Source organism: Globicephala melas, chromosome 11, assembly GCF_963455315.2.
Source record: "Globicephala melas chromosome 11, mGloMel1.2, whole genome shotgun sequence".
Classification (NCBI taxonomy): Eukaryota; Metazoa; Chordata; class Mammalia; order Artiodactyla; family Delphinidae; genus Globicephala; species Globicephala melas.
In genome coordinates, this window is record NC_083324.2 from 74,888,470 (window position 1) to 74,913,407 (window position 24,938).

A 24,938-nucleotide genomic window follows, 5' to 3' on the forward strand; every position below is an offset into this window, starting at 1 on the left:
TAACATACAGTGTGGAATATTAGTAGATATTTCACTTTACATTTGGAAAAAAATTGGTGCCAGATATGAATCTACTTAAGGCATGTGTGAGGGAAGACATCAGTGCTTGTAACTTTGTATTCCTTACTAGTGGGAACTCATGCTACAAAAGTGATTTTTCACCTAGTTAATAATTATTTGAATGTAGAAGATACATTTAGATTGATACTGATAGATCACTAGTAGTTATACAGAAAGAAATGATACATGAAAAATTAGTTGACTAAAATGCTAATCTGCACAGTGTCTCATTCTCAGAGAACAATTGGTAGCATGCCTCCCAATTCTGAGTCATTTTTGAAGAAGATAATTAAAGTTCTGAATATCATCAAAATATGGTCACTGACTATACATCTTTACAGCATACATTACAAAAAGGGGGGGCATATTATTTCAGGCTCTGCTCTTTGACATTAAAATATTCTGACTTATAAGGGGAAATGACTCACTCAAATGACTCCTCCCAAGCTGTGGCCTCTCAAATAAATGAATGGGGTAGGGTGTTTTGATTTTGTATTTTATTTTGAAAAACTTAAAATCTTACAGAAAAGTTGAAATAATAATTGTACAGTAAACATGGTATATTCTTCACCTAAGCTTGCTGTTAACATTTCGTTATATTGGCTTTGTCTCTATATACATGTATAAATACATTTTTAAACTAAATCAGTTGAAAGTATGTTGTAGACATGATACTTCATCCCTAAGCACATGAGTTTTTTTTTATTCGTGACTGTATGATCATGTTTTCTAAGACTTTGATTATCTTAAGTGGTATATCTCAGCAGTATAGCTAGAATCTTGAATAGCTTGAATTTTTCACTTAATGGCCTAAGTAATATGATTATTTTATTGCTGAGGATAAGAAAAAAATATTAAAGAAGATTCAGCCATGTAACAAATGGCTCAGTCTTAATGTTTCTTAACTCTTGATGATTATCTTTGCTTACTGGAGAACAAAATTGATAAAAAAATATTTTTTTTATATTAGAAAATTTTAAATGCTATAATAAAATCTGAAGATATACTTTCCAGAACCAAATGAAACCAAAAATGGATCAGAAATCTTTTTGTTGCTATCTCTGAAATTTTAGCATTCAACCTCCCAGCTTCTGAGTGTGGTATGCTTTTTATTTTAGCATTTGCTGGAAAAATTAAAACAATATTCTTCAATAAGAAATAGTTCCACAGTTTAAGAACTCTGTTTGATCTGAATATTTAGATCTATTTTTTAGAACCATGAAATACTTGCCATTTTTGATGACCTACACTTGAAAATACAGGATTTTCTGTTTTAGTAGAAACAGCAAGGAAGGTCACTTTAGTGTGTAATTTCACACAATTTGGTTTTGTTTTTCAAAAAATGTAAAATATTTCTAAAAGGTTTTTCTGAAGTTATTTGACATTTACATGTTGAATACCATAATACCTGTGGGTATGAAGACCATAAGAGCAATGTTAGTGTGGACAGTCAAATCTGCCAAATAAAGCTGGGTGTGGATAATGATTCAAAACTCACAGTTTAACAGAGGAAAACATCAAGTTACTGTACTACAGGGGTGATAGTAATGATTATACCTCATAGGGTTTTAGAGGTATTAACACGTTAAGTAAATATTATAAGAAGTGCTCGATAAATGTTTGTAATTATTATTACAGTGTTTTATACTATTAAGAACCATACTAGAGATATATATAATGTGCAGTTAAGATTCAAATGAAAGGGCAGTTCTATACTGGAGTCATTGAGCAAGGTGTATTTAAGCTCTTCTTTAGGTAGGACATATCATTTACGTAAAGATTGGGGAGTATGGCCTTCTATTCTAGTTAGAATTGCAGCCCTTGGAAGACCCATGGAGATAAGTAAGTCCATGGTATTTTCAGGGAGTAAGGATCCAACGTGACTAGAGTGCATGAGCTTTGTTAAAGCACTCTAATCTTTAAAGGAGACAGCCTGATACAGTGGGAAGATAAAAGGCTTAGGAGTCAGAAGTGAGTGTCTTCTAGTTTTGCCTCTTTCTTGCAGTTTTTGACAATTACTGCTGAGTTCCTGTTTCTCATTGGTAAAATGATATGTATAACAAGTTTTTATGACCTTTTGTGTGGGAGATGTTTGTGAAGGACTTGGAGTGGTACTGGTACATAAAAGACGAAAATATGTCCCTGTCTTTGTTGTACTTTGTTTATCCTCTTCCTTGTTAATGGGTTTATTTATAAAATACTGATTAAAACAAAAAAACTTGAGGGCTTCCCTGGTGGCGCAGTGGTTGAGAGTCCGCCTGCCGATGCAGGGGACACGGGTTCGTGCCCCGCTCCGGGAAGATCCCACATGCCGGGGTGAGGCTGGGCCCGTGAGCCATGGCTGCTGAGCCTGTGCTCTGCAACGGGAGAGGTCACAACAGTGAGAGGCCCGCGTACCACACACACAAAGAAAACTTTATCATTAATTTCTTTGTAGATCCGAAAAGCTATATGGAGTTTACTTAAGAAAATAGTCGTTATAGTTATTTAAAAAAATTGAATTTTGCGTATTCTTTTATTGACAGTTCTACTCTTACATGCGTTTTCTTTTCTGCTTGGTAAAGGTTCTGATACATTTTAGAAATTCAGTAAATATTTATTGACCAATATGTATGGGTAGACATTGTATGTGCCATTTGAAATGTGAAGAATCTCCATATTCCTTTAATTGTGTTGCCAATTAATAGATAAGTTTAATATAGGCACTTGCCTTAACTTATGAGTGAACCATATAAAAATATGGAATCATATGAAAACTTTTTCTTTTTTAAATAAATGACTCACATTTTATAGCAATAGTAGGGAATGTTTAGATGTTTTTATCCAATGTGGATTTTCCTTTGAAAAATGAAAAATTCCTTTGCAGATAATTTTGCATACTATTTTGGAAGAAGACACTCTGGAGAATTATGCTAGTGTGAAAGGAAAAACAACAAAAACAAAGCTTTTGATTAGACTATAACTAGGTTTTAAGTGGAAAAGAGAGCATTGATAGGACATGACTGTTGGGACTGCCCCCAAGATCTTTATTCTTTTTATACATCAGAAAGCACAGGTGCACAAGTTTGTGTATGTCCCAGGTATAAACTGCCACCTAAATGAGAGGTAAACTCTGTTGTCAACTGTTGTGTCCCGTGAGCAGGCGTGGATCACCCTCTGGCTGTCAGTTTCCTCATCTGTAAAATAGACGTTCGGCTCCTTGTGGGGCCTCACCTGGCCTCAGGGGCCCAGAGCGCTGCTGGGCGGGGTCAGGCCGCTGTCCTCTGGTGGGAGGACGTGGCATCCAGCCTGGACAGCTGCCAGGAGCGCATCCTTGCTGCTGCCATGACTCCCGTGGGTTAACTGGCAGGTGTCCGATTGGCACATGAAGTGTACAGGGAGTGATTTTCCTTTTTCTTGGCTAAATAGGGCAGGCTCTTTGGGAAGTGTGAAGTTCTGGTGTCTTTGCTGGCAAAGGTTCTGATTCTGCAAAGCTCTTTTAATGTCCTCATCCGGTGTCCATTTCTGTAGATACAACTTTTGCTTCCACTGGTGGCGGGGCTTTGGCTTGGCAGCCAGGCCTCCTGAGCTGCACTGGCTTTCCCTGAGATTGTTAGCCACCTGCAGTGTGTGCTCAGTTGTATTGTCTCTTTCATAAAACATTGCACATAATAATAGCAAGCAAAAGAGCTGCACAAATGTGTGTTGCCCACGTACAAATGGTGGGGGACCTGCTCTCAGAGAAGATATAATACTGATTCTCTTGTGTGGTTCACTAACAGCTTAAGTGAAAGTATTGGGCAGAGGAGGGTACATGTTTAAATTTCAATTTCTTTTTTCAGACATTTACATTTACTATTATTTGAAGTTCTGAATAGCATTTTGTAAGACATAGGACACTGGCTTGTGAAATGTAAACAATTATGAATTACTTTTTTTGTTCTGTACTATTAATATGTACTGATTTCACGTTTTGGGGAAATTTCTGAAATGCATGGTAAAAATACTTTCGTCTCTATGCTTCTAAAATTGCTCACATACTTAGTAAATTTTGGTGTGAATGTCTTTTGCAGGATATCAATAAAATTTCAGTGTTTTCACAGAAAAAAATATAACTAGGTTGTTCAAAGCTAATTGATATATGTGCTTGGGGGCGGGAGGCTAATTAATACTCTTTCTTCACTTTAAATCATTTAAAAAGATACTCATACTCATTAAAAAGAACCGTTACATTTTTTAAAGGCCTACATTTCCTAAACATTACTTGTCTGAATAAATAAAGCTTGTTTGAAAAGCTAAAGTAAAATTATTTTTACCTTCACCTGAGTTTGATTTTTATGTCAGAAAATAGAGCTTAAAGAAGATAAAATACATTTGAGATTTGTGCATTTTGTCTTTTTTTTCCGACACAGCTACTCTTAAATTAGTGCATTTGAAGTATCCGTAGCTTTGATCAGGAAGTAGTCTGGAAATCACTGGCTTGGAGGACTTGACTGTGATAAATTTGTTGTGCCAACAGTGTCTTTTATTGTCTCTGTTTCCAGTCTCAAAATTAGCAGTGGATATTTTACTTTTGTATAATCAGTGGGATCAGATACATAAATAGATTTCACTGCTGGGAGCCCACCTTATTTGTAGTTGGTGTGAATTTATTTTAGGATGAAGAGATAGTAGCGTGGGGACAAGGTGGAAAGCCAGCCAGAGTAGATTGTGGTTAGCTGTTGAGAGTGCTTCCACGTACTGTTTTTATTCATACAAGCAAATCCTATGACGATAAGCATAGTATGTAAATAAAGGTGCTGCTATTTGTTTTCATGATTTTTCTTAATTTTTTTATGTTACCTCCTTTAGAGACCAAGAAGCGTCAGTGTAAAGTTCTCTTTGAATACATTCCACAAAATGAGGATGAACTGGAGCTGAAAGTGGGAGATACTATTGATATTAGCGAAGAGGTAAGGCAAAAACATGTTTTAGAGATAAAGCAGCAATTGGAATTGATGCTCTGGGGATTAGAAAAATGCTTTGTAAGAATATTCATTTGTTAAATTTATTTTTCCAGTTTCATTTTTTTTTTAATTTTAGGATACAGACTTTAAAATGGATCTTTAATGACTTAAAGTAAGGCTGTCTTATCTGTAGAAATAAAGCTTTATTCATCCTTGCTATGCCTGTATTTGTGTACTGAATTTGTATCTGTTGACTTTAAGAATAAAATAAGCTTTTTTTAGCTCAAGTTAATATAATCTAAGTAGCTAAGAATATAAACCTTTTCTTTGATTCTTAATTCACTTTAGGTACAAGCCATAAAAATAGAAGGATTTTTTACCTTTTGCATAGCAAAGGTATACGAAAGCAGAATGTTTTAAAAAGTTTTGTCTTGTTTGAATTATCACATTCAAATATTAACCCAAAAGCACTTTCCCTCATCTTAGTATCTTAGAATGAGATTTTAAAATATTAAAAAAAATAACCTTTCATATCTCTGCTTTTACCATTAAAGAAATATTAAAGTTTTATTTAGCAGCTAAAGATGCCGTTTTCAAAGTATATGTTTTGATATCATGTATTGCCACTGAGATTGATTTTGTGTGCTAATATGTAATTTATCACTTGTTATGTTAAACTCCAATGTGTTTAGACAAAAGGCAGTTCTGGTTTATTTCTACCAGGTGGCAATAATAATAGTGTTTATCGAGCCTCTGTTATGTCTGAAGCACCATTCTAAGTGTTTCACACTTATTATTTCCTTTAAGTTTCTAAACAACCTAAGGAGATAGGAATTTTTACCCCTATTTTACAAACAAGAGATTGAATCACAGAGATAAGTGATTGGCTTATCTACTGTTGCTGCATGACACACCATTCCAAATTTTGTGGCAATAAACAACTGTTTCATTAGGTTTGTTAGTTGTGTGGGTCCAGAATTCAGATAGGGCACAGAGGGATGGCTTGCCTCTGCTCTGTGGTGTCTGGGGGCCTCAACTGGAAAGGTTCAAAGTTGGGTACTGGTAGAATCATAGGAAGGCTCCTTCACTGACATGTCTAGTTTCCAGAAGCCTCAAAGACCAGGACTCCCTATGGAAAGCCATTATGTAGCCTCTCCATTTGGCTTGGCTTTCTCACTGTATTGGGCTCTCAGGTGTCTCAGGATAGGAGGACTTATTACATGGCAGTTGAGGGCTCTAAGTGTAAGCATTTCAGTGAACACAGTGATAGCCTTTTATAGTCCAACCTTGAAAGTGATAGTATCACTTTCACCACATTCTGTTGGTTACAAGAAAGTCATAAGCCAGCAAGATTGAAGGGAGTGGGGACAAAGCCTGCCACTTAATCGGTGGGAGGACTGTCAAGATTACGTGTAGATGAGCATGTGGGTTAGGTGATCTTGTTTCAGGTATTTTTGTGCAAGTTCATATGCCTGGCGTGCAGAGCACCAGAATCTGAACCCACACAATTTGTTTTTGAGTCGGTGCTCTTTACCACTATACTACCCTGCCTTTTAAGAATTCCTTAATTAATAGGAATTTTATAGAGTTATTTACCCTAACTACCCAATTGCTGTCAATTTGGGATGTCAGGTATAGTTAACAGTTTGATGATGTTCCCTTAGTTGTACCCGTTCCAGTTTGTTCTACGTATTTCCATCACACCTGGTTTGAAGAACTCTCAATCCTTTGGTGCCTCCTTAAGTCTGCTAAAAATTCTAAACTCTTCATATTTACCGCCTTATATTTCTCTCTTAAATAGCATGTATTCTAGGCACCTCGTATTTCAGCTATATATTCCATTAATAAGTCCTTTATTTTTATGGTATCACATTTTTCACATGCTTTGTGTCTGGTAAACTCTCATTTAGCCTTAACTGTCCAGCTCTTTTGCCATTTGCTTTTAGGGGAGCGTTTTTTGATTCGTATATGCCTTTCCTTTGTGCTCCTACAGCATTTTGTTCACACTTTTGCTATAACACCTCTCACATTGTATTGTAACTATCTGCTCATTGTTTGTTTTCTTCTTTAGATTGTTTTATTCAAGGACAGAGATTTCTCATGTGCAAATTTGAATATTTTCCTATCAGTTAACACCATGACTTGTACATAGTGCCTGTTGGATGAATAACTTATTAAATTTTCCTTTGTAACTGTGATGAGATGAAAAAATTTTTTTTAATATTTTAAACAGAAAAAAGAACCTTTTCTAGCTATGATATTGCATGTACTGCTGTCAAGTAAATTTTGATAGTAAATAGTTTACTCTTTAAAAAATTATTTTTACTTAAGACCTCTTAGCATCCTTAGAAGAAATTATACATTTTTAAAATTATTAATATTATTAAATAACTTCATAACTTATTATTATTAAATAATAATAAGCCTCATTATTTGTGAATGTAAACATTTCTCTAAGGAGTTTCGTTCCTGAGAATATTTCTGGTTGGGGTTGGGAGTGTTCAGTTGAGCCTGGCATCTGGACTTTTAAAAATAAGTGATTCTTTTTCATACTTGGGTTAAGACTCACTGTTCAAGTAAAATAGATAAATTACTTAGTAATTTTTTGTGCCATTTAGGAAGTTATATTCTTATATTCATAAAACTTTTTCGAAATCAGAAATTTTCAAATGCTTAAATAATGTATGTCATAACTACAGACAGAGGCTCCATAGTGTTTAAAACAGTGACATTGCAGAAGAGAGCTATCTTCTTGTTGCTGTTAATACATTATTCTTGGTTATCTGATACTTTCATGAAAATTACTTGCTTCATAGATTACAGTTGATCATAAATTCTCGTTGTTAAGTGTTGCAAAGTGCTATTGATATATGATTAATCCCATATATGATTAATCCAATCCACACAGATTTAATCTACTCAAAATATATTTTTTCCCTTTGTGTTTTCTTGTAGATTTAAAGGGATTATTTTGCATCACTAACTTTGTGCTCATTCACTTCTATAGCTCAGTTTTTCTGTGGGGGAAGTGAAAACTTAAGAGAAATTTTTATTATCTTTGAGTTGTGAACTCTTTCAGGTAGAAGAAGGCTGGTGGAGTGGAACCCTGAACAACAAGTTGGGACTGTTTCCCTCAAATTTTGTGAAAGAGTTAGAGGTAACAGATGATGGTGAAGCTCATGAAGCCCAGGATGATTCAGGTAGACTATTTAAAAAATTTGAATAGATTTAAATAAACTTTATATTTTATCTAGTGTTTATTTTGTATTTTTTAAAACTCTAGTCTTACTTTTGAACTAAGAGCTTTATCTTATCTACCTTAAAAAAGCACTTTATGACAGGGACTTAAAGTGAGTATTTGCCTAAATATCTAGGCAAAGAATTTACTATTTTTCCTTCCAATGTCTGCTTCAACCTGAAGTGAACGTATAGTACCCTTATTATGAAACAATACTACTTACGTTATCTGATTTCTTTCCACTTAAGACCTACTTATATACAATTTTGCCCAGAGTTTGCAAATGGCTGAACTACTTCAGAAATAGTAGAAGTTTAAAAAAAATCTTCCTCTGGTTATTTTCTATATTCACATAATAGATTTTGTTTTCCATGTGCAGCCAGAATGTCATTTAAATTATTTTGTGATCTCTGTCATTTAGAGACTCACCTATAAATTAATCTTAAATTTGTTCACTGTTCAAAAGTACGATTGAAAAAGATTTTATCCCAAAGCTAGATTTAATTTTTTTTACGTCTGTGAATTGCTGTGGGATTTAGGAGAACTTTTTTTTTTTTAAGAGAAACTAAATTCATAAGTGATAGTGTAGGGATAAGTAGATCTTTCTCTTTATGGAAAAGTATGTGTAATGAGAATGTTCAGGGTTTTGTACTTGCATTAACTAGTATTATTTGGCAGTTTTATAATGGTTAGATAGATTCAGATATTGAGGTATAGACATACAACCTTAAGGTTGCCAGTATTGCCTTTTTTTTCAAAGACAGTGTAATGTCAAGATATGAAGACTATTGTTTTAGTCCATTAGGGCGGCTATAACAAAACACCACAGACTGGGTAGCATAAACAACAGAAATTTATTTCTCACAGTTCTGGAGGCTGGGAAGTCCAAGATCAAGGCGAGCCAGCATAGTTGAGTTCTAGTGAGGCCCTCTTCCTGATGCATGGTTGGTGACTTCTCACTTTGTCCTCACATGGTGGAAGAGGCAAGGGATCTCTCTGGAGCCTCTTTTGTAAGGCACTAATCCCATTCCTGAGGGTCCTGCCCTCATGACCTAATCACCTCTCAAAAGCCCCACCTCTTAATTTGTGGGGTTAGGATTTCAACATAGGAATTTTGCAGGGACACAAATTTGCAGACCATAGCAATTATATATCATTCAAAACAATGAGATGAAGTCTTAAGGTTGTCCAGACTGTTTCTGTACCTAGTACTTCATACTGCATTCCAGTGGACACTTCCGTTTTTTAATCTATCTAGGATGTTGGGCTCCATGATGGCATGGAGTGTGGTTTGGTCATCTTTGCTTAACTGTAGTTTCTTAGTGTGCAAAATGGGAATAATAATTTTTACCTAAGAGGACTGTTCTGTGAACTAGCAAGATAGTTTCTAAGCATAATGCTTGCAACATTGCAGATTGTTTTGAACCTAGTTTCTTTTGCTGCTTTTTGTCAGTGCCTTCAATATTTTGAAATTAAGTAGGAAAGCATTATAAGGTTGTTATGTGTAGCAAATGCAATTTGTAAGCCTCACTGTCCTCAATGGTGAGGGAATAAATTTTAGAGGAAAAAATTAAATCATTTTACATTTGATAGATGGTAATATTAAACATAATTTATAAAAGTTATCTAGAAATCATTGTTGAGATAATTCCTGAAGTTTTTGTGATGCATTTTTAGTTCTACCATTTTAAACCTTATAAAGAAAGTTCTCTGAAATTTTTATCCTCATCCATAATTATGGTTTGTTTGCACATGAAAGATTTATGCAGTTTTTTTCTCCTTCTTCTCAAGAAAGTGTTGAGCTTTGAAAAAAGTCAAGTAATGAAATGGTAGAATAGGGCATGAAATGATAGAGCAAGCTCACAGACATCTAGGTTTAGAGCTACAAAGTCCCAGTACCACCCTCTCATTCTGTAACAGAGAAACCTAAAACTTTTAGAAATTACCACTTAATATTACTCTACATACATATTCTTAGAAGACTCAAGACTTCTAAGAATTTTCTGTTTCTGATCTCATTCTTGTGTACTTTTGCTCACTACCTCTCACTTTATGGGTCCATCCTTTAAACTGCAGTACAGTGATTTTTTTTTTTTTTGAAACTTTTTTTTTTAACTTGGAGCAACATTGCAAAAATAGAGAGGTCCCATAGTACCCTTTATCCAGATTCACCACCAATTGTTAACATTTTGCCTCATTTGCTAATTTATTACTCAATTTCTATTTAAAAATCTGGGGGGAGGGCTTCCCTGGTGGCGCAGTGGTTGGGAGTCCGCCTGCTGATGCAGGGAACACGGGTTCGTGCCCTGGTCCGGGAAGATCCCACATGCCGCGGAGCGGCTGGGCCCGTGAGCCATGGCCGCTGAGCCTGCGCATCCGGAGCCTGTGCTCCGCAACGGGAGAGGCCACAACAGTGAGAGGCCCGCGTACCGCAAAAAAAAAAAAAAAATCTGGGGGTCTTTTTTTCCTTTACATTTAAGTACTTCAGTGTGTATTTCCTAAGAACAAGGGCAGTCTCTTATAACTACAGTACAGTTATCAAAATCAAGATATTTAATGTTACCAATACTGTTTAATTCACAGTCCATATACAGAATTCTTAATTGTTCTAGTATACTTTACATAGCTATTTTTTTCTCCTAGACAAGACCATGCAGAAAATTTATTTAAGTTTCTTTTGTTTAGAATAGATCCCCAACCTTTCTCTGTTTTTCTTGACCTTGACATTTTTAAAGAGTTTAGGCTAGTTATTTTGTATAATGGATTCCAGTTTGGAGTTTCAGGTTATATTTTTATTGATAGGGCTACAGAATGATGATGTCTCATTGTATTGTATGGAGGACACATGTGCTTTGTGTCTTTTATTACTGGTGATGTTAAATTTGATTACTTGGTTAAAGCTGTGCTGCTACTGTAAGTTTACTGTTTTTTTCCTTCTAATTGATAAGTGTCTTGTGGGGAGGTACTTTGAGACTATGTAAATATCTTATTCCTCATCAGACTTTCACTCAGCAGTTAAAGCATCCACAGATAAATTTTGCCTGAATCAGCTTTTACTGTGATAGTTGCAAAATGATGATTTTCTAATTCCATCATCCCATCTGTTTATTATTTGACATTCTTCTATAGAGAAGAATTTTGCTTTCTCCCCAGTTGTTTTTTTTTTTAAATCAGCGTGGACTCATCAGTTGTTTCTTTTTTATTCACTAGGTATTAATCTATTATTGCCATTATTATTTATTTTGATACTGCCAGGTTTGGCCAGTGAGAGAGCCTTCAAACTAGTTTCTGTGACATTTAAAAAAATTAACCTTATTGGAAATACAATTTACATACAGTAAACTGTGTATATGTAAAATATACAATTTGATGATTTTGACAACTGTATACATCCATGAAAACCACTACCACAATAAATGTACAGGACATTTCTGTCATCTTTATGATGCCTTGTAAACTGAGCCCTTAAACTATGTACAAAATTTAAAGTCCATATGGAACCACTAGCAAAAGACAAATTTAAATTTGGATGTAGTTCATTACTTTCATAATTATAAAACTTTGGGCATTCCTTGCAGCATTCAGCCTTCTTTGAATTTTAGTAACCTTGCAGAATCATATCTGTTAAAAATGTACTTCCTTGCTTGCTTAACCCCTTTCCAATAGCAGTGCATTCTAAATGTGGAGCTTTGTGATTATGGGGTGGGAAGTCAGTGGTTGAAGTACACTGTAATTCCTTTTTTTTTTTAACTCTAATTTTTAGGCAGAAAGTTTTTGCATATTGATGTAAATGCCAGGAAGTGAGTACTTTGTAAGGTCTTAAGAACTTTAGTGATAAAGGCATAGAGTCCTTTAAGTTTTAATGTAAGAGTTTGATATCTTATGCATTATGACTTAGAGAATTCATGTCCACTATTCCTGTGTCCTAACAAAATATAACATCTTCTATGTATAACTGGTGTTTTGATAGTCTTTTTTAGTCAGTAAAATGGTGTATGTTTCTGGTAACTGTTATAAGAATTACCAACTGTACATAATAAATTTTTTAATTTGTTGTTTGCTTATAGTATTATAGTATTAGAATAGTATAGTATTAGTATTTTTGCTTATAGTATTATAGTATTAGAATGCCATATCCACTGCATTTGTTTATTTTACATAGTTTCTTCTTACACTCCTTTACATTTAGTAGAGCTCTTCTCTTCTTTTAATAAATAAACTGAAGTATATAGGATGATGTTCATGGTTTGACCAGTTAAATTCTAGCTATTACTGCTAAGAAGGTAATTCTGACTCTAGGCAGGAGGTTGACAGTATTACCTGAGCCTTAGGGTAATTTATTTTTATGCCCTCAGTTTTCATTGAAGAACGGTGGTATAAAAGCTATAAAAAAAAAGCCCCTATTATATTTAGGAATGTGGTAAACTTATAATCTATTCTGTTACTCAGTGGTTTCTATATAAAATCTCAAGATTAGTATCTTTTTAGTAGTCAATTTCAGGAAAAGCTTTGCTTCTCTAGGGAAGTGTGATGTTTCTGTTTTTATAATGAAATGACTGCCCTTTAATTTTGTTAAATATTCTTAGCCTTTCTTGTTTAGAGTGTCTTTTTGTCACCTTTCAGATTCCACTTATTTCCTAAGTAGGACTTGCTTTCAGTTTTCCTTCTTTTTAATAAAGCCAGTGACTATATCTACTGGTATTTTATCCCTTGTTAAGTCTTCTCCCCACATTAAGCCTATAAAAATCTCCATTTTTGGACTTCCGTGGTGGTGCAGTGGTTAAGAATCCGCCTGCCAATGCGGGGGACACGGGTTCAAGCCCTGGTCCGGGAAGATCCCACATGCCATGGAGCAACAAAGCCAGTGCGCCACAACTACTGAGCCCACGTGCCACAACTACTAAAGCCTGTGCGCCAGAGCCTGTGCTCCGCAACAAAGAGAAGCCACCACAATTAGAAGCCCGCACACCACATCAAAGAGTAGCCCCCGCTTACCGCAAACAGAGAAACCTGCTCACAGCAACGAAGACCCAACGTGGCCAAAAATAAATAAATAAATTTATTTTTAAAAAAAATTTCCAGTTTGATGTCTAAACAGGCATCTTGAACTAAGATGGTCAAAACTGATCTTCTTCTGTACAGTCTTCTTCATCTGAGCTAATGGCAACTCCATCCTTCTTTTACTTAGACCAAAGAATTGGATTCACCTTTTACTCTTCGTAATACCACACTCTATACTTGATTCAGTAACAGACTGTGTCACCTACTAAATAAATGTACAGAATCTGTTTTCTTTTACCACCTCAACAGCTGCTACCCTGGTGTAAGTTACCTTTTCCTGTATAATTGCAATAGTCTGTTATTTGCCATTACCTCCCTACTGAATGTTAAAGTGCTTACCTTCCAGTAGCTGTCCATTTTACTTAGAGTAAAAGCCAAAGTCTTCTTAAATTGGCTATAGAACCCTCCAAGACCTGGCACCACCAAATGTCTCCCCCCCGCCTCTCTGACTTTATCTCCTACTTAACCATCCCCTTTGTTCTCATTAGTCTTCTTACTGTTTTTAAAGATGTCAGGAACATTTCTGTCTCACAGCCTTTGTACTTGCTGTATACATTTGCCCTGAATGTTCTTTGAGATATCCTTAATGGCTTTCAGTTTGATTTCAGGATTCTCCTCAGAAATCACCTTTTCAGTGAGGCCTTTCCTAATAGCTCTGTATAAAACAGCAAAAAGCTTCTATCTTCCATTCTTTAATTCCCTTATCTTCTTTGATACATTTGTTATTATTTCTTATTTATTTTCTTATTGTCTGTCTACCCCCATAGTAGAATATAGATTTTGTTTTGTTCACTGCTGCATACCTAGTTTCTAAAACAGTGTCGCAGTGTTGCTCAGTGGATGAATGAATGCATAGTGGTTTGAGGTGTACAGAGAACTTTTCAAATACTTTGTCATGTTAAATCCTCATAATTTTTGAAGTTAGCGTCACCTCCACTTTAAAGGTGAAGAAATTATAACTCAGATTATTTAACCACCAAGTGGTAAAATCACAACTGGAATTCTCTTCTTCGGATCTTTTTACTTTACTATTTTATTTAACATATGGGGGTGAGGCTGTTAGGTAACTCTCACTGTTTTAGCTCATGTGTTTGCATGTCAGTCATGCCTATAGAACTGTCTTTTCATGTACTTTCACCCCTGTGAGAAATATGAGCAGTAATATGTGGGTTCGATGGCATTTCCCATGGACTCAGTGCATTCCCAGATCTGAAATTTAAAAGTTGAAGTGAAATTCTAAATATAAATACTATTATTTAGTTAGTTCAACATTCGTATGTTTGTTCATTCAGTATATTGAGTGCTTATTGTTGAGCATATTGTGCATGTTTATGGGAATACAATGATGAGCAACATAGTCATGATTATTCCCCATATTTGAAGCTTTTGGTCCATGGAGAAAGAAAAGAATATTAGACAAGTGATTATAATTCAGCATGAGAAATATTTGTGGCAGGAAGATTCAGGGTGCTATAGATGTGTAAAGAGCTAACTCAGACTGAGAAGGATATAAGGGAATGCGCCCCATAGGAAGTTAAAGATTGAGATCTCAGAATGGGTACGAGATCCCTAGGCAGGTTTGTGGCAGAGGGTAAAGAATGAGCAGAGCAGTTTCAAGATCCTGAAAGAGATTCAATTCAGAGGGATTATAGAGTGTATAGTTGGATGTGGTAAGTTTTGAGGCTAGAGAAATTGTTGGGTCAGGCTTAAGAAGGCATTACAGGACTGGTAGTCAAGTCACAGAGAAGCCTTAGAGGGGAGAGAAATGATCAGATTACTTTATTTATATAAATTTATTTTATTTATTTTTTGGCTGCTTTGGGTCTTTGTTGCTGCGCATGGGCTTTTCTCTAGTTGTGGCGAGCGGGGGCTACTCTTCGTTGCAGTGGGCGGGCTTCTCATTGCGGTGGCTTCTTTTTTTGTGGAGCATGGGCTCTAGACATGTGGGCTCAGTAGTTGTGACTCGTGGGCTCTGGAGCGCAGACTCAGTAGTTGTGGCGCACAGGCTTAGTTGCTCTGCAGCATGTGGCATCTTCCCGGACCAGGGCTCAAACCCATGTCCCCTGCACTGGCAGGCGGATTCTCAACCACTATGCCACCAGGGAAGCCCCAGATTACCTTTTAGATAGAGTGGTTTGGTTGCAGTGTCAAGAGTGGATTGGAGGAGAATAAGATTGGGGTAGCGAGACCAGTTGAGAATGTTTTGATAATTTAGGTAGAAATAGTATTAACCTAAACTAGAGAAGTGATCATGTGAATGGAGAAACACGGGTAGCATTCCTGTGCTAAATAGGCGGTATAAAGAACTGCACCTTGTGATGATGGGATGATGGGGAATAACTGAGAAAGAAGAGTCGAGGCTACCAGATCTTTGGTCAGTAAGCTGGGTAGATGATGTCATTTGCAGAGAAGGGATAATTTTTGGGAGAAGATGATGAATTCACTTTTGGAGATGTTGACTTTGAGTCCTGTGGGGGTGTCAGGGCATCCAAGTGAAGATATCTGGTAGTCAGTTGTATGTGTGTGTCTGAAACCTTGAAAAGAAATTTGGGGTGGATGTCCAAAATTGAGGCTTGAAAGTATGTTAGGTGATACAAGAAACCATGGAGTTGGATGAGATTACCTAGGGAGGATGTCTAGGGTGAAAAAGGAATACAGCCTAAGATAGAATCCTGCGTAGCAACATTTATGGTCTAGGCCAAGACAGAGTAACTGAAAAGAAGACCAAGAAGGCACAGAGGGAGAGCCAGGAGGCAACCTGTGAGTGAGTGGTCATCATGGGAAGGGAGTGTTTCAGGGAGGACATGGACAGTAGTGTCAGATGCTGCTGCAAGGTTAAATAAGATAAGTAAGGTAAGAAATAAAATGTAATCCTGATTTAGGGTTGAAGAAATCATTAATGACCTGGACAAAAGCAGTGAAGAGAGGTGATTGGTAAGTGTAAAGCAGTGTAGCAACATATACTCCAGAATGTTTTCCTTCTTTTCTTAAGAAGGAAAAGTCTTGATCATTTTCAAATGCTAATGGCAGAGGACAAGTAGAGGGGGAGAAGCTGAAGATGCAAATTCAGAAGAATGGGACTTATCAGCAGAACAGGATTTACTCAGGAGGTGGGAGGAAATGAGATTTACATTATAGGTATCATGATTAGTTTCAATTTATTGGAGGTACTTCAGAGTTAGTGCCCAGAAGCTGAGGGCGAGATAATCTGACTTTTAATTTCTTCTATAAGAAAGGAGAGAAGCGAAGAATGAGGTGCAGAGTGAAGAGGTCAGAATTTTGAGAAGACTAAAAAGGTCCCAACAGGGATTGTTAAATGTTTTGAGCCATGTATACCTCTGGGCTTTACCGGGCTACTAGAGGGATACATTGCACAAAATGTTTAAGAAACTCTGGTAGATTGTTCTTTAGGAGTTCTCGTGTCTTATGTTCATTCTCTTCGGAGGAGTCAATCTGAGGTTTCATTTCATTATTCAGGCTCTGAAAAGGAAGATGATGCTTATTGCTAGTGGGGCACAGGATCCTTGTAGAATGGTGATGGACCCTGGGTGTGCTAAAGGTGGTGGATAGAAATTTGGTGATCTGCAGCCTAGTCTCCAGGAGTTAAGATGGTGCACAATTTACTTTGGTGTCTAATCTCACATTAGCTTTCACCTTGCACTCCTTCTCCTGGTGAGCAGCTTTGTAAGGAAGAATGTTCTGGGGCTTCAGTGCTTTTACTGGTAATATGTTATATGAGTCTTAACAAGTTGTTGTTAGAGCCAGATGCTCTTTCTAAATGATTCTTTTTAGGAACTAAGGAATACAGATTTTAAGTCCATAACACACAAACACAACATTTTCTTAGGCAATGCAGGAGTATCATAAAAATCTTTGAATGATGGTGAAAGATATTCTTCTCTGGAGTAAAAAGAGGGGGAATTTATGCCAGCAACTAAAGTAGATTCCAAGTTCTTCTACTTGGTTTACATGTTTTACCTTAATGTAAGACCCATTCACTTTAATAGTGAACTTGGATTGCTTCCATTAAGTGCTTTGTATTTTCATCAGGTTTCTTACTTTATATTATTTTTCTTTAGCACTCAGTGCAGTTCACATAATGATTCTTGTTTGTTTGTTTTTTCAAAAAGTAGTTGTATTTTGGGGCTCTTGGTGGTTTTAAGTCATTTTATATGGAGGTGCAAGTCATCAAGTAGTTTTTGCTGTAGAGATTTCATGAGAAAGGGAGGAAGGGAGAGTTTTAGGTTTAATAGGAAGATTTGCTGTTACGTTTTATGACTGACAGTGCCATACATAAGATGCAAATATAATTTTTTTTAAAGCTTAGCAATGCAAGGACAATCTCTGATGGATAAAACATGGGCATAAAAATGTTAGAAATACCTTATAGGGTAAGATTTCTGTTTTGTCTGATTATGAGACCTTCTGTTTACCCTTTCTCTCCATTCTTTTGTTCTTTTCTCCTCCTTTGTCCCTGCCTTCTCCCCCGACCCTCTGCTTTCTTCCTTCTAGTGTCTATGTTGCCCTTTTATTTTTTGCTCCTTCTATGTGATCATGTTCTTTCCCACTTGAATAGTTTTCAATAATACATCTTTAAACTTGTTAAAAGTAATAGGCCCTGGGCCAGGCACTGTTTTAAGTGCTTTACAGAAATCAACTGATTTAATTCTCAAAGCAATCCTATGAAGTATCCCATTTTGCAGGTGAAGAAACTGGGCATATACAGTGGAAGAGGTGAGCTATGGATCGAGAAGGTTTAACTGTAGAGTTCAAAAGCAATTAGCCTATCCATTAGTACTAGATAATTGAAATATCTATGCATTTATTTTAATGATACATGCTTTAGTGACTGTAGTAAAGTTTAGAATCACTAAATCTAAAAGCAACTGTTTATTTTATGGCTATAATCAAATACTCAAACTGATAATTGCACCTTAGAATCATCTGCTGATTCATAATTGAATTGATTATCAAAAATCTTCACACAGGAGGTGTAGTCAAGATGGCATACTAGGAGGACGCGGAATTCGTGTCTCCTCACAACTAGGGCACCTACCAGGCACCCGTGGTAGACCACAGACACCTAAGGGTATGGGAGGAAACCCCAGTGACTGGTGATCTGTCCTTTTGGCTTGTTCTCCCCTCCCCACCCCCTTTTTTTCTTTTTTCTGCTGTGGTTTTATTTTACCTTGTTGCAGTTGTTTCAATTATAGTTTTATTTTTCCTAATATACTTTTTACCTTTCTATTTTATTGTTTTTTATTCTTTGATATCGTACTGCTCCTTTTTTTCTTTCTTCCTTTTTTTTTTTTTTTTAACGACACAATGAAGCGTGCAGGATCTTGGTTCCCAGGCCAGAGGTCGGGCCCAAGCTCCTGTGGTGGGAGCTCTGAGTCCAAACCACTGGACTAACAGAGAACCTTAGATCCCAGGGAATACCAATTAGAGTGAGGTCTCCCAGAAGTCCTCATCTCAGCACCAAGACCCAGCTCTATCTTACTGCCTGCAAACTCCAGTGCTGGACGTCTCAGGCCAAACAACCAGTAAGACAGGAATATAGCACCACCCATCAAAAAAAAAAAAGAAACGACAAAAAAAATATGTTACAGACAAAGGAGCAACATAAAAATCTACAAGACCAAATAAATGAAGACAAAATAGGCAACCTACCTGAAAAAGAATTCAGGGTAATGAGAGTAAAGGTGATCTAAAATCTCAGAAAGAGAATGGAGAAAATACAAGAAACATTTAACGAGGATCTAGAAAACTAAAGAGCAAACAGTGGTGAACAACACAATTACTGAAATTAAAAATACTCTAGAAGTAATCAATAGCAGAATAATTGAAGCAGAAGAAAGGATAAGTGAGCTGGAAGATAAAATGGTAGAAATAACAGCCAGGGAGCAGAATAAATAAAAAAAGAATGAAAAGAATTGAGGATAGTTTCAGAGACCTCTGGGAAAACATTAAATGCACCAACATTTGAATTTTAGGGGTCCCAGAAGAATAAGAGAAAAAAAACGGTCTCAGAAAATATTTGAAGGGATTATAGTCGAAAACTTCCCTAACGTGGGAAGGGAAATAGTCAAGTCCAGGAAGCACAGAGAGTACCATACAGGATAAACCCAAAGAGAAACATGCTGAGACACATAGTAATCAAACTATCAAAAATTAAATACAAAGAAAAAATATTAAAAGCAGCAAGGGAAAAGCAACAAATAGCATACAAGGGAATCCCCATAAGGTTAACAGCTGATCTTTCAGCAGAAACTCTGCAAGCCAGAAGGGAGTGGCAGGACATATTTAAAATGATGAAAGGGAAAAACCTACAACCAAGATTACTCTACCCAGCAAAGATCTTGTTCAGATTCAATGGAGAAATTTACAGATAAGCAAAAGTTAAGAGAATTCAGTACCACCAAACCAGCTTTACAACAAACGGTAAAGGAACTTCTCTAGGCAGGAAACACAAGAGAAGGAAAAGACCTACAAAAACAAACCCAGGGCTTCCCTGGTGGTGCAGTGCTTGAGAGTCCGCCTGCCGATGCAGGGGACGTGGGTTCGTGACCCAGTCCAGGAGGATCCCACGTGCCGCGGAGTGGCTAGGCCCGTGAGCCATGGCCGCTGAGCCTGCGTGTCCGGAGCCTGTGCTCCGTAGCGGGAGAGGCCACAGTGGTGAGAGGCCCACGTACCGCAAAAAAAAAAAAAAAAAACCCAAAACAATTAAGAAAATGGTCATAGGAACATATATATTGATAATTACCTTAAATATATACAAAAACAAGACCCATACAACTGCTGTCTCCAAGAGACCCACTTCAGACCTAGGGACGCATAAAGACTGAAAGTGAGAGGATGGAAAAAGATATTCCATGCAAATGGAAATCAAAAGAAAGCTGGAGTAGCAATTCTCATATCACACAAAATAGACTTTAAAATAAAGACTATTACAAGAGACAAAGAAGGACACTACATAATGATCAAGGGGTCAATCCAAGAAGAAGATATAACAATTGTAAATACTGATGTACCCAAATAGGAGCACCTCAATACATAAGGCAAATGCTAACAGCCATAAAAGGGAAAATCGACAGTAACACAATCATAGTAGGGGACTTTAACACCCCACTTTCACCAATGGACAGATCAGCCAAAATGAAAATAAATAAGGAAACACAAGCTTTAAAAGACACATTAAACAAATGGGCTTAATTGATATTTATACGATATTCCATCCAAAAACAACAGAATACACTTTCTTCTCAAGTGCTCATGGAACATTGTCCAGGATAGATCATATCATGGGTCACAAATCAAGCCTTGGTAAATTTAAGAAAATTGAAATCGTATCAAGTATCCTTTCCGACCACAATGCTATGAGACTACATACCAATTATGGGAAAAAAATCTGTAAAAAATACAAACACATGGAGGCTAAACAATACACTACTAAATAACCAAGAGATCACTGAAGAAATCAAAAAATACCTAGAAACAAATGACAGTGAAAACAGGATGACCCAAAACCTGTGGGATGCAGCAAAAGCAGTTCTATGAGGGAAGTTTACAGCAGTACAATCCTACCTCAAGAAGCAAGGAACATCTCAAATAAATAACCTAACCTTACACCTAAAGCAATTAGAGAAAGAAGAACCAAAAATCCCCAAAGTTGAGGAAGGAAAGAAATCATAAAGATCAGATCAGAAATAAATGAAAAAGAAATGAGGGAAACAGTAGCACAGATCAATAAAACTAAAAGCTAATTCTTTGAGAAGATAAACAAAATTGATAAACCATTAGCCAGATTCACCAAGAAAAAAAGCGAGAAGAGTCAAATCACTAGAATTAGAAATGAAAAAGGAGAAGTAACAACTGACACTGCAGAAATACAAAGGATAATGAGAGATTACTACAAGCAATTATATGCTAGTAAAATGGACAACCTGGAAGAAATGGACAAATTCTTAGAAAAGCACAACCTTCCGAGCCTGAATCAGGAAGAAATAGAAAATATAAACAGACCAATCACAAGCACTGAAATTGAAACTGTGATTAAAAATCTTCCAACAAACAAAAACTCAGGACAAGATGGCTTCACAGGCGAATTCTATCAAACATTTAGCGAAGAGCTAACACCTATCCTTCTCAAACTCTTCCAAAATATAGTAGAGGGAGGAACACTCCCAAACTCATTCTACGAGGCCACCATCACCCTGATACCAAAACCAGACAAAGATGTCACAAAAAAAGAAGACTACAGGTCAGTATCTCTGATGAACATAGGTGCAAAAATCCTCAACAAAATACTAGCAAACAGAATCCAACAGCACATTAAAAGGATCATACACCATGATCAAGTGGGGTTTATCCCAGGAATGCAAGGATTCTTCAATATAGGCAAATCAATCGATGTGATACACCATATAAACAAATTGAAGGAGAAAAATCATATGATAATCTAATAGATTCAGTAAAAGCTTTTGACAGAATTCAATACCCATTTATGATAAAAACTCTCCAGAAAGTAGGCATAGAGGGAACCTACCTCAACATAATAAAGGCCATATATGACAGACCCACAGCCAGCATCGTTCTCAATGGTGAAAAACTGAAAAAACTGAAACCATTTCCTCTAAGATCAGGAAGAAAACAAGGTTGCCCACTCTCATCACTGTTATTGAAGATAGTTTTGGAAGTTTTAGCCACAGCAATCAGAGAAGAAAAAGAAATGGAATCCAAATCGGAAAAGAAGAAATAAAACTGTCACTGTTTGCAGATGACGTGATACTATACATAGAGAATCCTGATGATGCCACCAGAAAACTACTAGAGTAGCAGGATACAAAATTAATGCACAGAAATCTCTTGCATTCCTATACACTAATGATGAAAAATCTTAAAGTGAAATTAAGGAAACACTCCCATTTACCATTGCAACAAAAAGAATAAAATACCTAGGAATAAACCTACCTAAGGAGACAAAAGACCTGTATAAGACACTGATGAAAGAAATTGAAGATGATACAAACAGATGGAGAAATATACCATGTTCTTGGATTGGAAGAATCAACATTGTAAAAATGACTATACCAACCAAAGCAATCTACAGATTCAGTGCAATCCCTATCAAACTACCAATGGCATTTTTCACAGAACTAGAACAAAAAATTTCACAATTTGTCTGGAAACACAAAAGACACCTAATAGCCAAAACAATCTTGAGAAAGAAAAACAGAACTGGAGGAATCAGGCTCCTGGACTTCAGACTATACTACAAAGCTACAGTAATCAAGGCACAGAAACAGAAATATAGATCAGTGGAACAAGATAGAAAGCCCAGGGATAACCCCATGCACATACGGTCACCTTATTTTTGTTAAAGGAGGCAAGAATATACAATGGAGAAAAGGCAGCCTCTTCAGTAAGTGGTGCTAGGAAAACTGGACAGCTACATGTAAAAGAACAAAATTACAATACTCCCTAACACCATACACAAAAATAAACTCAAAATGGATTAAAGACCTAAATATAAGGCCAGGCACTGTAAAATTCTTAGAGGAAAGCATAGGCAGAACACTCTGACATAAATCACAGCAAGGTCCTTTTTGACCCACCTCCTAGAGAAATGGAAATAAAAACAAAAATAAGCAAATGGGACCTAATGAAACTTAAAAGCTTTTGCACAGCAAAGGGCACCATAAAAAGACAAAAAAAAAAACCCCTCAGAATGGGAGAAAATATTTGCAAACAAAGCAACTGACAAAGGATTAATCTCCAAAATATACAAGCAGGTCATGCAGCTCAATATCAAAAAAAACAAACAATACAACGCAAAAATGGGCAGAAGACCTAAATAGACATTTCTCTAAAGAAGATATACAGATTGCCAATAAACACATGGAAAGATGCTCAACATCACTAATCATTAGAGAAATGCAAATCAAAACTACAATGAGTTATCATCTCACAGTGGTCAGAATGGCCATCATCAAAAAGCCTACAAACAATAAATGTTGGAGAGGGTGTGGAGAAAAGGGAACCCTCTTGCACTGTTGGTGGGAATGTAAATTGATAAAGCCACTATGGAGAACAGTATGGAGGTTCCTTAAAAACTAAAAATAGAACTACCGTATGACCCCGCAATCCCACTACTGGGCATATACGCTGAGAAAACCATAATTCAAAAAGAGTCATGTACCACAATGTTCTTTGCAGCACTATTTACAGTAGCCAGCACATGGAAGCAGCCTAAGTGTCTATCAACAGATGAATGGATAAAGAAGTTGTGGTACATATATACAATGGAGTATTACTCAGCCATAAAAAGAAACGAAATTTAGTTATATGTAGGGAGGTGGATGGACCTAGAGTCTTTCATACAGTTAAGTAAGTTCAGAAAGAGAAAAACAAATACCACATGCTAACATATATACGGAATCTAAAAAAAAAAAAGGTTCTGATGAATGTAGGGGCAGGATAGGAATAAAGACACAGACGTAGAGAATGAACTTGAGGACATGGGGAGGGGGAAGGGTAAGCTGGAATGAAATGAGAGACTAGCACTGACACATATACACTACCAAATGTAAAATAGATAGCTAGTGGGAAGAGCTGCATGTCATAGGGAGATCAGCTTGGTGCTTTGCGACCACCTAGAGGAATGGGATAAGGAGGATTTGAGGGAGGGGATATGGGGATATATGTATACGTATAGCTGATTCACTTTGTTATACAGCAGAAACTAACACAACACTGTAAAGCAATTATACTCCAATAAAGATGTTAAAAAGAGGAAAAAAATCTTCACACAAAGAAAATTCCCTATGTGGTTTTCACTCCTGAATTCTGTCAAGCATTTAATCTTCCACAAATTCTTTCAGATTTCTTAGGTCTGTATGACTTTAGGAATTATAACACTTTATGTCATGAAGATAAACACAGAAATCCTCAACAAAATATTAGCACATCAAATCTAGCAAAATATATAAATGTTAATACATTATGACTAATGCGGTTTATTCTATGCATTCAAAAGTTGATATAATCTAACATATTAAAAAGTTTAAAGGAGAAAAACCATATGGTCATCTCAGTAGATGCAGAAAGATTTTTACGTATTCAACACTTACGATAAAAACTCTTCATAATAGCAACAGAAGGGGACTTTCTAAATTGGATAAAGTTCATCTATGAAGAACCAGCTGATGTTCTTAATGGTAGGTAAATAGTGATATACCTGTCTGATGGAATACCTATTAGTGATAAAAAGGAATGAAGTGTTGATGCATGGAACACATATTATACTTAGCAAAAGTAGGAGGCACAAAAGACTTATGTGCTGTATGTTTAATTTATATGAAACTTTTAAAAAGGACATATCTATACTGACGGAATGAAGATCTGAAGTTTCTTGAGACTTGAGGGTAGTAAGAATTGACTGGGATCGTGTGTAAGTGTCCTTTTCAGGGTGACAGGGATATTCTGTATCTGGATTATTGTGGTTACATGGTGCATACATTTGTCAAAAATTATTGTAATATCCATTTAAAAATGGGTTCATTTTATTGTATGTAAACTTTCTTTGAGTAAAATTTATTTAAAAATATATCACCAAAAATATATGTGGCTTGGGCTAACGTTGCAAGTGGTTGGGG

The 24,938-nt window shown here is 36.3% G+C and overlaps 1 protein-coding gene across 2 annotated transcripts in view; it reads left to right on the top strand.

Annotated features, from left to right (window-relative positions):
• Positions 1-24,938, top strand: part of CD2AP (CD2 associated protein) — a 102,797-nt gene that overhangs the window by 40,096 nt on the left and 37,763 nt on the right. For both annotated transcript variants that reach the window (XM_060307983.2, XM_030870521.3), the window contains exons 4-5: positions 4,891-4,991; positions 8,065-8,185. In XM_060307983.2, the coding sequence (XP_060163966.1) occupies positions 4,891-4,991; positions 8,065-8,185 (222 nt within the window). The remainder of the gene's footprint in view (positions 1-4,890; positions 4,992-8,064; positions 8,186-24,938) is intronic.